This window comes from Macaca fascicularis, chromosome 1, assembly GCF_037993035.2.
Source record: "Macaca fascicularis isolate 582-1 chromosome 1, T2T-MFA8v1.1".
NCBI lineage: Eukaryota > Metazoa > Chordata > Mammalia > Primates > Cercopithecidae > Macaca > Macaca fascicularis.
This window is the reverse complement of record NC_088375.1, coordinates 156,543,894-156,556,464: the sequence shown is the minus strand read 5'-3', so window position 1 is coordinate 156,556,464 and position 12,571 is coordinate 156,543,894. Positions and strand designations below refer to the sequence as shown.

Below are 12,571 nucleotides of genomic sequence, written 5' to 3'. Positions count from 1 at the left end.
TAGGTGTCAGAGAGGCATTGCTGGGAAAACACCTTGGAGTTGGACAACCAGGGTTGGAGTCTCAGTTGCATCAATTACTATATATATGTGACCCTACACAAGCCATTCTCCCCTCTAAACCTTTGTTTTCTAATCTATAAAAAATGGTATTATGATACATCTCACATAAAATTGTTGTTGATAATTAAATGAGGTAACATGAAAGTAGTTGGTATGTTGAGTAATCATTGTTTCTTGGACCTTAATGTTGATTTTGAAAAAAATCCTTGCTGACCTTCCTCTCCCCAGCTCATTTGCTTACACGATACAGCACTTCACTGGAAGTGGGAGCCAGTATCCAAACTGTACAGATAAGAGAGACAAGCAGTTGCCCAGCCTATGCATGTAATTGAAGACTAGTTTGAGTTCTAGAAGTTCCTTGATATGACACATTTACCAAATATTTTGGGGATGATTATGTAGCATGAGACACTCAGAGCTTTTTGGAAGAGTTTTGAGCAATGTGATTCTGTTCCTGTGGCTTAGGCAGAGCTGATCCTTTCTTTTCAAGCACTTTGGGTACATGACTATTTTTTTTCTCCCCCATAATTATTTTATTCTTAGTTTCAGATTGTTTTTAAGTCCTATAACTTTAAGGACAGTAATTTAGATGGAGGTCAAATAATCATTTTTTTTTTCTCTTTGAGGAAAAGTCTCTGAGACTTAGATAATAAGAACAACCCAGATAAAACGTTAGTCACTAACAAAGGAACCAGAATCCAGGTGGTTTTCTTATGTATAAATATGTGGTACTAACTCCTGAGGAAAGTATGGTTTCTTTTCTCTCTTTTTTTTTTTTGAGATGGAGTCTCGCTCTGTCGCCCAGGCTGGAATGCAGTGATGCGATTTCAGCTCACTGCAAGCTCTGCCTCCCAGGTTCACACCATTCTCCTGCTTCAGCCTCCCAAGTAGCTGGGACTATAGGTGCCCACCACCACTACACCTGGCTAATTTTTTTTTTTGTATTTTTAGTAGAGATGGGGTTTCACTGTATTAGCCAGGATGGTTTTGATCTCCTGACCTCGTGATCCGCCCACCTTGGCCTCCCAAAGTGTTAGGATTACAGGCGTGAGCCACTGTGCCCGGCCTTTTTTTTTTTTTTTTTTTTTTTTTGAGACGGAGTATCACTCTGTTGCCCAGGCTGGAGTGCAGTGGCCCGATCTCAGCTCACTACAACCTTCACCTCCTGGGTTCAGGCAGTTCTCCTGCATCAGCCTCCTGCGTAGCTGAGACTACAGGTGCACGCCACCACACTTGGCTAATTTTTAAATTTTTAGATAGAGATGGGGTTTCACCATGTTGGCCAGGCTGTTCTCAAACTCCTGACTTCAAATGATCCATCTGTCTTGGCCTCCCAAAGTGCTGGGATTTCAGGTGTGAGCCATCACACCCAGACTTTCTCTTTATTTTCTATAATGACATTGGCTGATATTTCTATAATGTTTATTTGAGATATAGTATAAAAAAGTAAGCAAAATTTTGGTGGTAGATTGAGATGTAGGAGGGTAGTCATGTAAAAATAATAATACTGCTTATATTTAAAATCACATATACAAATAATGTAACTCTAGCTGCATAAGCCCATAATTTGTTCAGAGATCTTTGGAACATGTAGAATCTTTGGCCAGCTCAGTTCCTGTTTAAGGAAAGCATTCAACAAAAGAAACTTGGCAGTGGACTTCCTGGAGTTTTAAACATGAATTTGATGTGTTTTGGGAGAGATTTGTTAACCTGTTTGTGGACCAGAATATCTTTTGAAACGCTAATGACAAATGATTTATTTAATGCTATTCACAAAGCACATTGTGGGGTATATAATGGTGCCACCAGAGAAAAAGCAATATTAATTGATATTAATGGCTCTGTGCGATAGTTCATACTTTTATCTTCCTAGCCATATTGAGTTTCAATGATGAATAATCATAACCATATGGTAAGAATTTGAAAATACTGAAGAAAGTAGCAATTTAATATAAATGCACAGCAAGAAAATTGTCTGCAAGTTATCCTTCAACCACAGCAAAAGTTGAAGGATAATTTTTTTATGAGGAGAAATGCAGTCTATCCTGGTTATGATATTAAAAAGGAGCAAAATCTGATACTTCAGGAAAGTTCATGCACTTTAAGAAGCTTTCAAGCATAAATATAAATATCATTGTTCAAAAAGCCCTGTATTGCAGGAATAATAATAAAAACCTTTAAATTGAGCCTTTTTATTGATTTACTTATTTTTTAGAGGTAAGATCTTGCTTTGTCACCCAGGCTAGAGTGTAGTAGCACATAGCACATAGCTCACTGCACTCTTGAACTCTTGGGCTCAAGCAATATTCCTGCCTCAGTCCTAAGTAGTTGTGACTACAGGCATGTGTCAGACAATTTTTTATTTTGTTTTATTTTAAGAGATGTAGTCTCGCTGAGGCGACCAGGCTGGTTTTGAACTCCTGACCTTAAACGATTCTTCCACTTCAGCCTCCCGAGAGCTTTTTAGTTTAAAAAGTATACACTATACATTACAAAAATAGTCATTTTTGTAATGACCATTTGATGTAGACCAAACTTTAATAATGCCACAATTTACATAAGGATCAAGGAGGCCAAATGACTCAACTAAACCCCCTGAGATAATTGGAACTAGATCCAGAACTCTTAACTCTTAATCCATTATTTTCATCTCTTACATTTCTTTTTCTCTTCTTCCTATTTAACACATTACAAATATGAGACTGTTCTAGTCTATCAATTTATTTATTTTACTGATATTGGAAGTAAGGAGGAGGGATTGTCTGAAATTTTGGTTAGGGGTGATAGAATATGAAATTAGGATGCCATAATACCTCAGTGTATTAAAAGAAACACAATTCACCATGTACTTTAGATATTTTTTAAAGGATAAAATGAGATGGTAGGCAGAAAGAACTTTTAAATTATGAAGAATTATAAAGATACAAGGCATAATGATTCTATCAATTAGGAACCTTTTAGTTGAAAGTAACAGAAAATCCAACCCAGGATGACTTGGTGAAATTTATTGACTCATGTAACTAAACATTCTGGGATAGAACTGTGTATCAGATAGTGTGTTTTCAGCTGCAAGTAACAGAAAACTACTTACTCAAACTGGCTAAAACAAGATGACTTATTATTTTACATAAAAGATAGCTGTGTATGGTGGCTTGTGCCTGTAATCCCAGCACTTTGGGAGGCCAAGCAGGAGGATCGCTTAGGCCCACGAGTTTGAGACCAGCCTGGGCAACATGATGAGACCGTGTCTCTATGAAAAATAAAAAAATTAGCTGTGTGTGGTAGTGTGTGCCTGTGGTCCCAACTACTAGGGAGGCTTAGGCAGGAGGATCACTTGAGCCTGGGGGGGTTGAGGCTGCATTAAGCCATGATCACGCCACTGTGTTCCAGTCTTGGTGACAGAGTGAGACCCTGTCTCAAAATAAATAATAGAGGTAGAGTGGGCTCCAAATTGGTTAACTGAGCAACTCACTGATGTCACCAAGGACTTAGGTTTATTTCATTGTTTTGCTTTGCCATTCTTGGTATCTTTCTCAGCTGGCAGGAAGATGGTGGTAGAAATTCCTAGACCACACACAGATAAAGCAACATACAGAGGAAGAAAGGGACCATCTCTTTCTGTGTTTCTTTGTTAGGCGTGAAAAAATCTTTTCCAGAGCTTCCTGGGCATCTTCCTCCTATGTCTTATAGGCTGGCATTGGGCCACATGCTTACACCTAAACCACCACTTAGGCTAGTTCACTTTTATGCCTGGAACAGGGGATGTGAGTCATTTTCCTCCAAGGTGCTTGCAATCTGTACACATCTGGGAATTGTGTTAAGAGGGGCAAAGAGTGGACAATTTCCAGTGTCCACCCCTGACTGTCTTGAAGTAAGACTGGAGCTGGAGGCTCTGCTTTCCTCATGTCAGCGTTGTTGCCAGGACCACTCTTCTAATGTTTGCAGTGATAACTGCAGTCATTTTAGACTTCATATAATTTAGAAAAAGTGAGGGAGAGAGAACCACCATTTGGTAGCTTCTATGGAAAAGAGAAGAGAATTCTTTCCCCAAACCCCCAATAAGTTCATTCTTGGATTTTCTTGGCCTAAATTGGTAGTCATTAAGCAATTTAAACCTGAGGATGTGGTCACTCCCACTCAAGCTACCATATGGCTTAAAATGGGGAAGAGACGTTTCCCAAGGAAAATTAGGGGAAAAGGGAATAGATACCAAAGATGTTGATGTCTAGCACAATAATGACAATTCAGGGCCCTCCATCTTCCGGCCCTAAAGGGCAATAGCTTTCTCCTTTAATTAGTCTGTCTTCCATATAGATAAGGCAGAGTGATAAGCATGCAGTCCCCAATCTTTATGCACCAGGGACTGGTTTTATGGAAGACAATTTTTCCATGTATTGGGGCAAGTGGGATGGTCTCGGGATGAAACTATTCCACCTCAGATCATCAGGCATTAGATTATCATAAGGAGCAGGCAATCTAGATCCCTTGCATGTGCAGCTCACACTAGGGTTCATGCTCCTATGAGAGTCTAATGCCGCTGCTGATCTGACAGAAGGCTGAACTCAGTCAGTAATGCTTGCCTGCCCACCACTCACCTCCTGCTGTGTAGCCTGGTTCCTAACAGGCCAAGGGCTGGTACCAGTCTGCAGCCTAGGTGTTGGGGACCCCTGCAATAAGACAAATAAGACTAATAAGACAAAATCCCTACCTATTAAAAGTTTTTTTTTTTAAGTAGAGTCTTGCTCTGTCACCCAGGCTGAGGTACAGTGGTGCAATCTCAGCTCACTGCAACCTCTGCCTCCTGGGTTCACGCCTTTCTCCTGCTTCAGCCTCCTGAGTAGCTGAGACTACAGGTGCCTGCCACCATGCCTGGCTGATTTTTATTTTTTATTTTTAGAGATGGGTTTTCACCATGTTGGCCAGGCTGGTCTCAAACTCCTGACCTCAGGTGATCTGCCAGCCTTAGCCTCCCAAAGTAATCCCAAAGCCTGGGATTACAGGCATGAGTCACTGTGCCCAGCCTAAAGACATGACTTTCTAAAACTGAACTGCCCAATATTGTAACCACTAGCCGAATTTGGATACTGAGCACTTTAAATGTAGCTGATTCTTCCAAATCAAGACGAGATGTAAGGGTAAATACATGCTGGATCTTAAAAACTTAATTAACAAAATGTAAACTGTCTTAATAATTTTTATATTGATTATATGTTGAAATGACAATATTTTGGATATACTGGGTTATATAATTGTAAATTAAATTAATTCAGCTACTTCTTACTTTTGTTGCTGTGACTATTTGAAAATTTAAAATTATTTAGCTTACATTGTATTTCTATTGGGCAGTGATGCTCTAGAAAATGAAATAGTCATGGGTACTCCATCAGTTGTGGAAATAGGCAATGATGGCAGTAAAGCAACAAATGCAGATTACCCCAGAAGGTGTTAAGGATTTCATTTTACAGTGAAAAACATCATTAAGATTACATCTACTGAATCAGTCCTTTTCCTTATGTTCTGTGATACCTTGTTATGAGTTTACTTTCCAAATCTTTTTTGATTTAGTTTAGTTTGTCCATCAGAGAGTGTTTTATGTATATATACAAATATATATATATACACACAAAAAAAGTTAAATGCTGCCCTTCACTGCCTGTTGTGTAGCGTACTTAGATTCTGGAAGCAAATATTTCTTAGAGGAGCATTGATAATATGGCCACTTCACCGTTAATTTTATTGTTTTCTTCTCTGTCATATGAGTATGAGGGAGGGTATGAAAGCTCACAGTAGATTCTTGAGGTTCCTTTTGATTTAAATGTTCATTGCCTTTTGATGAGCGGATGAGCAGGAACTTTGCATTCTTTAGAAACTAGTGTATCACTTCCTTATTTTGCAGTTCAAAATATAAAATCTTTGAGGATGCTTGAATTTCTAGACCTTTATCATATACTTAGAGGTATATTTGCTGATAGTTGTGCATTGATACTGTGATAGCTTCTTATTCTCCTGTGAAGAACTGATCTGAAGTTGTGGAGCTTTAGTTACCTGCTGCTCTTATTCCACCTTGCAGTGGCTATCACATTCCTACAGGTTTTCAAAACAGCTTCCCATGGAGCTCCATTCACTGAAAGATATAGCTGGCTCCATTCCTTCCAGAAAAAAGAAACTAATGCCCTGCTTGCCAACTTTTGGCTGTCTAGAATGGAATGTTATTCTGCACAGGAGGAAGCACGATGGAAAAAGGGTTCTTCTACCTGCAGGAAATCTAATGTTTGCCCTGTAGTGAAGCATGTAAAAAGTTGAAAGAAAGGAAGCAAAGGAAGAGGCTTGGTCATTAGAAGTTCAGTTTGTGTGAGGTTTCCTTTTTTTCCTTTTTGTTTTTCTCTATCCTGTTATACCATCATTGTATTTTAATGTTTTTTTTTTTTTTTTCCTAGCTAATGGGTAAATTGCTTTTATACTGGTGGTGTTTGGGACCCACTATGAATACCATGGAGAGACTCACTGGCAAAAAACGGAGAAGGAGAAAAACGTTGTTTCTTCTACTTACTTCCCAACATTTTGTGAAGGAGAGTCAGAAAAGCTGTTTTCTACACATACTCCCTTTCCCCTCTACCCATTCACAGTGATTTTTGTCAGCAAACTAATATGCCATTGATTTTACAGTCAGGATCAGAAATATGCACCATTCTTGACTTAACTGACTTTTTCCCCCTGAAAACAGTATCATTTTTACATTGGAGAATATGTGCAAAAACTTATTATTCACAAAGCTGAATGTATTTTGCACTTGCCGGGAACATAAAGGGTTAAATTGAAGACTCAACAAAGACTGGGATGAAAAGAGGACAAGGTGGGGGCCATAGTTGTTCCCTGTAGGCATTCACTATTTTGTAGCCAGTGGCCCTTTTTTTTGTCCTCATCACTAGCTCCTTTAACACACCTCTGGGATTTGCTCTGAGCTTGGCTGAACATTCTTAACCTTTGATTGTATAGCAGGGAGAGCTTTATTTTATGAAGCTCTTCTGATTCAGACACATTTTGACATGGCCTAAAAAGCCATTAAGTAAGTAGTAAGTGCACCCTATTTCTGAGCGGGATGCAGATTATGGATGTGTTAAGGCTCAATCAAGGTTCTGGTAGGAACTGGGACTGGTGTGAAACTCCAGGATACTGGGAGAGGGTTGAGAGTGAGGCCTGAGGTCAGGACCCCGGGATGGAGGAAGAGGCTTGCAATGTTTATGGTGGACATTACCTGATAAATTTCATTTAGTCATTTTGGCATGAAACAGCTATATTAAAATGCCCTTTTCTGGCTTGTTAAATAGAAGCTACTCAATGCATGTTTGTTGAACTTAGCTTCTTAACCGATGGTATCTTTTCAACCCTGCTTCTCTTCTGTAATTTGGGCCCCACAAGTTACCCAGATTATGGCTGACAAACTTGAGTAGCACTGCACATTTTAGTCAAATGAGTCATATTTTTGAAGGAAAATGAGGTCAAAGAAAGACTTGCTGTACATAAAAAGCCCCTTTGAAATCCCCACACAACTTTTTACCATTTGGTTTCTTTTTTGCTCTCTTTTTGCCGTCACACGAATTGGTACAAGTTGTTTTAAAATCTCCAGACCTCAATTCCATGACCCCCATCCCCCTTTTTTAAAATTAAGGGTTTGGGTTAATAGTCTTTAAAGTTCATTTTAGTTAAAAAAAAAAAACTGATTTTAACACCTCATTCACTAATTAAATTGCTTTTTTTTAGTCACTATAATGCAAGATAAATAAATTTGTCTATATTTAAAAAATATATTTACCAACTTTCAAATATAGGCTTGCCTATATTTTCATTGTAGTGTGTGCATGATGCAGACCTTTGGGACTATAACCTTTGATTTCAGCTTGTAAAATGTCAGGTCCCTTGGCATAAACCACTTTGAAATTGGTGGGACCTGAACTCAAATCCTTGGCTCTGACAAGTACTGGCTGTGTGACCTTAGGCAAATTACTTATTTTTACCAGGCTTCAGTTTCCTCATTTGTAATATGGTGATACTAATGAACTTTATAAAGTTACTGTAAAGATTAAGTGAGATAATGGGATATAAATTGTCTAGCGTGAAGCCTGGCCTACAGGAAACCCTCAATACATGTTACCTAATGCTACTGTCTGAAACTGTGTCCCAGAATCTCTCTAGCCAACATAAAAGCACATTTTATGATGTAACTCTTTACATTGTAAATTGAGGAGTATTCCAGTCAATAAATATTTATAAATAAATTAACAGTCAGATGTATTCCAAGTGGAAATGGACCTGACATTTTATTTTTCTTTGCAGATCTTATATTGCACTTTAAACACACCTAGAATTGACATGGAAAGACTCCTAGGAGGACAACTAGGACTAGAAGATTTCATATTTGCCCATGTGAAAGGAATCAAAAAAGAAGTGAATGTGTATAAATCTGAGGATTCACTTGGTGTCACCATTACAGATAATGGTGTTGGCTATGCTTTTATAAAGGTAAGTTTTAAAAAATCACAGTGTAACCTAATTGAGGATAACATTTAAGAAAATCTACCAGGCCAAAGAAAGTTAGAAATGATCTTCAGAGTGAGAGCCAGCTCAGCAAGGATGCATGAATTAGTAATGTTTCACTTTCGTTTAAAAAATGTTCAGACATCAGTTTGTGTTTACTGTTTTCTTAATTTCTTCCCTTTAGTTTAAACTTCCCCTAGAATTTGGAACTAACTGAAAGGAAAGTCTAACCCTGGTGCCTACTTATTATCCATGTAAGCTTTTCCATGTCTGTAGGTTTTAACATCTGATGAATTTCAGGCTTATTTCCATCGAATTAGTGTTATTTCCAGCTGTTCATACTTTTGACTGCCTTATTCACTTCTTTAAAAGTGCTGTTCAAAATTTTAGGAAGTATGTAAAGTTGGATCTCTGTATCTGTAGGTTCTGTATTAGTGGATTCAAGCAACCACAGATTGAAGATAGTTGGAAAACGTGGCATCTGTACTGAACATGTGCAGCCTTTTTTCTTGTCATTATTTCCTGAACAATACGGTACAACTGTTTACATAGCATTGCCATCGTGTTAGGTATTATAATCTAGAGATGATTTAAAGTATATAGAAGGATGTGGATAGGCTATATGCAAAGACTACACTATTTTATACCAGGGACTTGAACATCAGTGGAATTTTGGTATTGATGATGGGTCCTGGAATCAATCCCCCATGGATACTGAGGGCCAACTGTAATTTCTTTATTCAGATACAAAGAGAGCAACACAGAGCTTCAAAGGCAAGAGAAAAGTTTGAAATGGTGTGAAAATAAGAACTGAGGAGAAAAGTAAACTCATCTCTTAAAAATAACAATGCTATTATTGTAATAGTTATAATAATAACGGACTTATGTTGAATGCATGCACTAGGCACTTTGCATACAATTTTTCACTTAATTCTCACAATTCTATTTGGTTGGTGTAATGTTTTTTCTTTGTATTTTTTTTGTTGCAGTATAAGACATTTTTAATGTACAGCTTAATGAATGTTTACATACTCACCCCTGTTTAACCATCACCCAAATCAGGATAAATTGCATTTCTGCCACCCAGAAGGCTCATTTGTGCCCCTTCCCAGTCAATAATCTTTCTCTGCAAAGTAGCCATTATTCTGGCATCTATTGCCATGAACTTCATATAATCATATATACTCTACTATTTTTGGCTTCTTTTGCTCAAAAAGATGCCTATGAGATCCATGGATAGGTACTATTTCCAACCCTGTTTTACAGATGTGGAAACAGGATCAGGAAGGTTAAGTAGCTTGCCCAAAGTTAAACAGCTGGACAAATTCAGGATTTGGATCTATGAGGTCTGACTTCAGAGCTGGCACTTCTACTCACTCAACTAATAATTAATGATAGACTTCATGCAACAGGGAATATTTTATGCCTTTATTTTGTCCAAATCTTGATTTGCTGATGCATTATCACCATTAAATAATCTTAGGGAAGTTATCTTAACTGACTGTAAATGGGACTTTCGCTTCCCACTTGATAGAATGGCTATTTTTAGCTCTACAAAAGATATGACTGTGCTGAAGGTTGTGTGAGTGACCAAATGGAAAATCTGTGACTGGGAAAGTCATATGGGATTATCCAAGGGAAGCTCAGGACATGAGGCACAGGCAGCAGAGAAGGGCTTGGAAGTTTCACAAACATGTGTGGATTTTTAAAATCTTCGCCTCTGACATTCAGAGCTTGTCTTTCTATTTTTTTAAAAAATGCTTTGTCAAACATGTGCTTGCCTCAGAGTACTAGTCACTAACCCTGTGGAGACATAGGACATGTTAGCAAAGGAGAAAGCAAGGCATAATCTAAACTGCCAACATATTGTTCAACTTAGAAGAGAGATGCATATTACACTGTACACATGGTTGATGAAATTTTTTAAAAATTGGGAGAGGATAATTTCAAACTTATATAAAGATAATTTCAAACTTATATAATACAAAGAACTCTCATACATCATTTATCCAAATCTCCAATTTTTACCATTTGCCACGTTTGAGTTTTTTGTTCTGTCTTATACACACACACATATGTACTCTTTACCCCTTAGTACTTCAGAGTGTAATTACTAAGAACAAGGATATTCTCTTATATATAACTACAGTACAGTAATGAAATTCATACAGTCTGATATTGATATAATACTTTTAAACTAATCTATAGTTCACATTGTAGGCTTATCAGTTGTCCTAATTGTATTCATTATTTTCCCCTCATACAGGTCCAATTTAGGATCATGTATTTCTCTTCCTTAATCTAGAATAGTTCCTCAACCTTTTATAGGATGTCCTTGAATTTGGGTTTTTCTGATGTTTCCTCATGTTGATAAATAGATTGTGCATTTTTGGCAGGAAAATTACGTAAGTGATGCTGTGTCCTTCTCAGTGCAGCACATCAGAAGGTACGTGATACTGGTTTGTCTCATTGTTTGTGACGTTAATTTTTGTCACTTGTCTGAGGTAGTGTCCACCAGTCTTTTTCACTACAAAATTATTTTCCTTTATGATAAGTAATTGTGGAGAGATGCTTTGATATCATGAAAATATCCTGTTTCCTTACTTGCATGGCACAAAGTTAGTATCTGTTGATGAGTCTTGCCTAAATTAATTTTTCCTATAATGGTGGAAAAAATGATGATTTTTATAATTCCATCACTCCTTATATGTTTCTCTGAAAGCATTTTATGATAGGGAAAAAGCTGCCCTTATTTATTGTCAACATGGGTACATGACTTTATATTTCACTCAATGGGTTATAGTCTATTATTATCCATTATATTGATGCTCAAATTTCCTGAGACTTGGCCTGCAGGAACCCCTGTAAGTGGGCCCCCATGTCCTTTTGACATGGCTCCTGTCATTTTATTGAGTAGGTTCTTACTTTCTAGAACACAACAAGATGTTCTTGTATCTCCTTTTCCCCAGGCCTAGAATCAACTATTTCTCTTAGAAGCTCTGATTTTTACTAGAGATTGATAGTCAAGTTCTGGTGTTAGCTATGCTCATACATTGAAGTCAAGTTCTAGTGTTAGCCATGCCCATACATTGCTACTGGAGTGCATTATTTCTAGATCCTTTCAGTGGTAGAATTAGAGAACGTGTTTATTGGAAGTTATTAATTGGGCCAGGCGTGGTGGCTCACACCTGTAATCCCACCACTTTGGGAGGCTGAGGTAGGTGGATAACTTAAGGCCAGTAGTTCAAGACCAACCTGGCCATCATGGTGAAACTCCATCTCTAATAAAAATGCAAAAATTAGCTAGATGTGGTGCACACCTGTAATTCCAGCTACTTGGGAGGCCAAGACAGGAGAGTCATTTGAGCCTGGGAGGTGGTGGTTGCAGTGAGCCGAGATCGTGTCACTGCACTCCAGCCTGGGTGACAGAGGGAGACTATGTCTCAAAAAAAAAAAAAAAAAAAAAAAGAACTTGTAATGATGCCTCTAATTGTCATCCTGCCCCACAGGGTTATTTCTTAGCTTCTCCATCAAAATTTTTATTTTCAAAGTCATTAAAATATTTACTCATTGTAGAGATCTTTCACCTTCCTGGTTAGCTGTATTCCTAGGTATTTTATTTTTTTTGTGACAATTGTGAATGAGATTGTCTTTCGATTTGGTGCTTGGCTTGGCTGTTGGTGTATAGGAATGCTAGTAGGGATTTTTGTATCTTGATTTTGTATCTTGAAACTTTGCTGAAGTTGTTTATCAGCTGAAGGAGCTTTTGGGTCAAGACTATTGGGTTTTCCAGATATAGAATCATGTCATCTGCAGAGATAGTTTGACTTCCTCTTTCCCTATTTGGATGGCCTTTATTGCTTTCTTCTGCCTGATTGCTCTGGCTAGGACTTCCAATACTATGTTAGGTAGGAGTGGTGAGAGAGAACATCCTTGTCTTGTGCTGGTTTTCAAGAGAAATGCTTCTGGCTTTTTT

The 12,571-nt window shown here is 37.9% G+C and overlaps 1 protein-coding gene across 9 annotated transcripts in view; it reads left to right on the top strand.

Annotated features, from left to right (window-relative positions):
* The window catches only part of GIPC2 (GIPC PDZ domain containing family member 2), a 102,643-nt gene that overhangs the window by 23,967 nt on the left and 66,105 nt on the right, over positions 1-12,571 (top strand). For 8 of the 9 annotated variants that reach the window (XM_045368439.3, XM_005542942.5, XM_005542943.5 and 5 more), the window contains one exon: positions 8,395-8,580. In XM_045368439.3, the coding sequence (XP_045224374.1) occupies positions 8,395-8,580 (186 nt within the window). Of the gene's footprint in view, positions 1-8,394; positions 8,581-10,991; positions 11,169-12,571 lie in introns of those variants that run through there. The other variant, XM_074003202.1, reaches the window with a different exon arrangement.